Source organism: Leishmania mexicana, contig 77 (genome assembly GCF_000234665.1).
Source record: "Leishmania mexicana MHOM/GT/2001/U1103 WGS CADB00000000 data, contig 77, whole genome shotgun sequence".
Lineage (NCBI taxonomy): Eukaryota > Euglenozoa > Kinetoplastea > Trypanosomatida > Trypanosomatidae > Leishmania > Leishmania mexicana.
This window is the reverse complement of record NW_003946360.1, coordinates 1-2,472: the sequence shown is the minus strand read 5'-3', so window position 1 is coordinate 2,472 and position 2,472 is coordinate 1. Positions and strand designations below refer to the sequence as shown.

Genomic DNA, 2,472 nt, shown 5'->3' with positions numbered 1-2,472 from the left:
ACGTCCATTGACGACACGGCTCCGCCTCGTCATGATACCCATGGCATCTGCCTTCATGCACACCGGGAAACAGACGGCGACTTTTACGACACCGGGCCGACGGCCTGCGGGCCAACAGAGAGCGGGCCAACAGACTGCGGGTCAACAGAGAGCGGGCCAACAGACTGCGAGCCAACAGAGAGCGGGCCAACAGACTGCGGGTCAACAGACTGCGGGTCAACAGAGAGCGGGCCAACAGACTGCGGGTCAACAGAGAGCGGGCCAACAGACTGGGGGCCAACAGACTGCGAGCCAACAGACTGCGGGCCAACAGACTGCGGGTCAACAGAGAGCGGGCCAACAGACTGCAAGCCAACAGAGAGCGGGCCAACAGACTGCGAGCCAACAGAGAGCGGGCCAACAGACTGCGGGTCAACAGACTGCGGGCCAACAGAGAGCGGGCCAACAGACTGCGGGTCAACAGAGAGCGGGCCAACAGACTGCGGGTCAACAGAGAGCGGGCCAACAGACTGCGAGCCAACAGACTGCGGGCCAACAGAGAGCGGGCCAACAGACTGCGAGCCAACAGACTGCGGGCCAACAGAGAGCGGGCCAACAGAGAGCGGGCCAACAGACTGCGGGTCAACAGACTGCGGGCCAACAGACTGCGGGCCAACAGACTGCGGGTCAACAGACAGCGGGCCAACAGACTGCGGGTCAACAGACTGCGGGCCAACAGACTGCGGGCCAACAGACTGCGGGCCAACAGACTGCGGGCCAACAGACTGCGGGCCAACAGACTGCGGGCCAACAGACTGCGAGCCAACAGAGTGCGGGCCAACAGACTGCGGGTCAACAGAGAGCGGGCCAACAGACTGCGAGCCAACAGAGAGCGGGCCAACAGACTGCGAGCCAACAGACTGCGGGCCAACAGACTGCGGGCCAACAGACTGCGGGCCAACAGACTGCGGGCCAACAGACTGCGGGTCAACAGAGTGCGGGCCAACAGACTGCGGGTCAACAGAGTGCGGGCCAACAGAGTGCGGGCCAACAGACTGCGGGCCAACAGAGTGCGGGCCAACAGACTGCGAGCCAACAGACAGCGGGCCAACAGACTGCGAGCCAACAGAGAGCGGGCCAACAGACTGCGAGCCAACAGAGAGCGGGCCAACAGACTGCGGGTCAACAGACTGCGGGCCAACAGACTGCGGGTCAACAGAGAGCTGGCCAACAGACTGCGAGCCAACAGACTGCGAGCCAACAGACTGCGGGCCAACAGACTGCGGGCCAACAGACTGCGGGCCAACAGACTGCGGGTCAACAGAGAGCGGGCCAACAGACTGCGGGTCAACAGAGAGCGGGCCAACAGACTGGGGGTCAACAGACTGCGGGCCAACAGACTGCGGGTCAACAGAGAGCGGGCCAACAGACTGCGAGCCAACAGACTGCGGGCCAACAGACTGCGGGCCAACAGACTGCGGGCCAACAGACTGCGGGCCAACAGACTGCGGGCCAACAGACTGCGGGCCAACAGACTGCGAGCCAACAGACTGCGGGCCAACAGAGAGCGGGCCAACAGACTGCGGGTCAACAGACTGCGGGCCAACAGACTGCGGGTCAACAGACTGCGGGCCAACAGACTGCGGGTCAACAGACTGCGGGCCAACAGACTGCGGGTCAACAGAGAGCGGGCCAACAGACTGCGGGCCAACAGACTGCGAGCCAACAGACTGCGGGCCAACAGACTGCGGGTCAACAGAGAGCGGGCCAACAGACTGCGGGCCAACAGACTGCGAGCCAACAGAGAGCGGGCCAACAGACTGCGAGCCAACAGACTGCGGGCCAACAGACTGCGGGCCAACAGACTGCGGGTCAACAGAGAGCGGGCCAACAGACTGCGGGTCAACAGAGAGCGGGCCAACAGACTGCGGGTCAACAGAGAGCGGGCCAACAGACTGCGAGCCAACAGAGAGCGGGCCAACAGACTGCGGGTCAACAGACTGCGGGCCAACAGACTGCGGGTCAACAGAGAGCGGGCCAACAGACTGCGGGTCAACAGACTGCGAGCCAACAGAGAGCGGGCCTACGTCCACGGCCGCCGCGTGCGGGTCAGCGGAGGCGCTCAGCGCGAGCACCGCCGCCACGCACACCACCAACAGCACAAGCGGGCGCAAGCTGAGTGTCTTCATTGTGTGGCTTCAAAGCTGTGCGTGTGTCGAGTGCGAGGCTTGCTTTGCAAAGCGGGTCGCTGGGAGATCTTCAGGCCTGGTAGCGGTGGCGGATGTGTGGAGAAGCAGGTGTGGAAGAGAAGTTATAGCCGATATGGTGGCTGACGACGTAATAGGTGATAGCAGAAGGAAGTGTGTTTGGGCGAGGGGATGGACGGTCTAGAGCCTGTGTCGGGTGCAGGGATGCATGCGGGTGTGTTCGGGTGAGCGAGTGGCGGCACACGTCATCGTTTCAGGCAGGCGAGGAGCGCAAACGGAAAAGTCG

At 63.3% G+C, this 2,472-nt stretch overlaps 1 protein-coding gene across 1 annotated transcript; it reads right to left on the bottom strand.

Annotated features, from left to right (window-relative positions):
* LmxM_22_0691a_1 (uncharacterized protein) lies at window positions 1–2,062 on the bottom strand (the record flags this gene model as incomplete). The annotated part of the gene is made up of 1 exon (XM_003886457.2): window positions 1–2,062. A coding segment is annotated over one exon (2,062 nt), but the record flags the coding sequence as incomplete, so codon positions are not given.
* Between the last annotated feature and the right edge of the window lie 410 nt (window positions 2,063–2,472).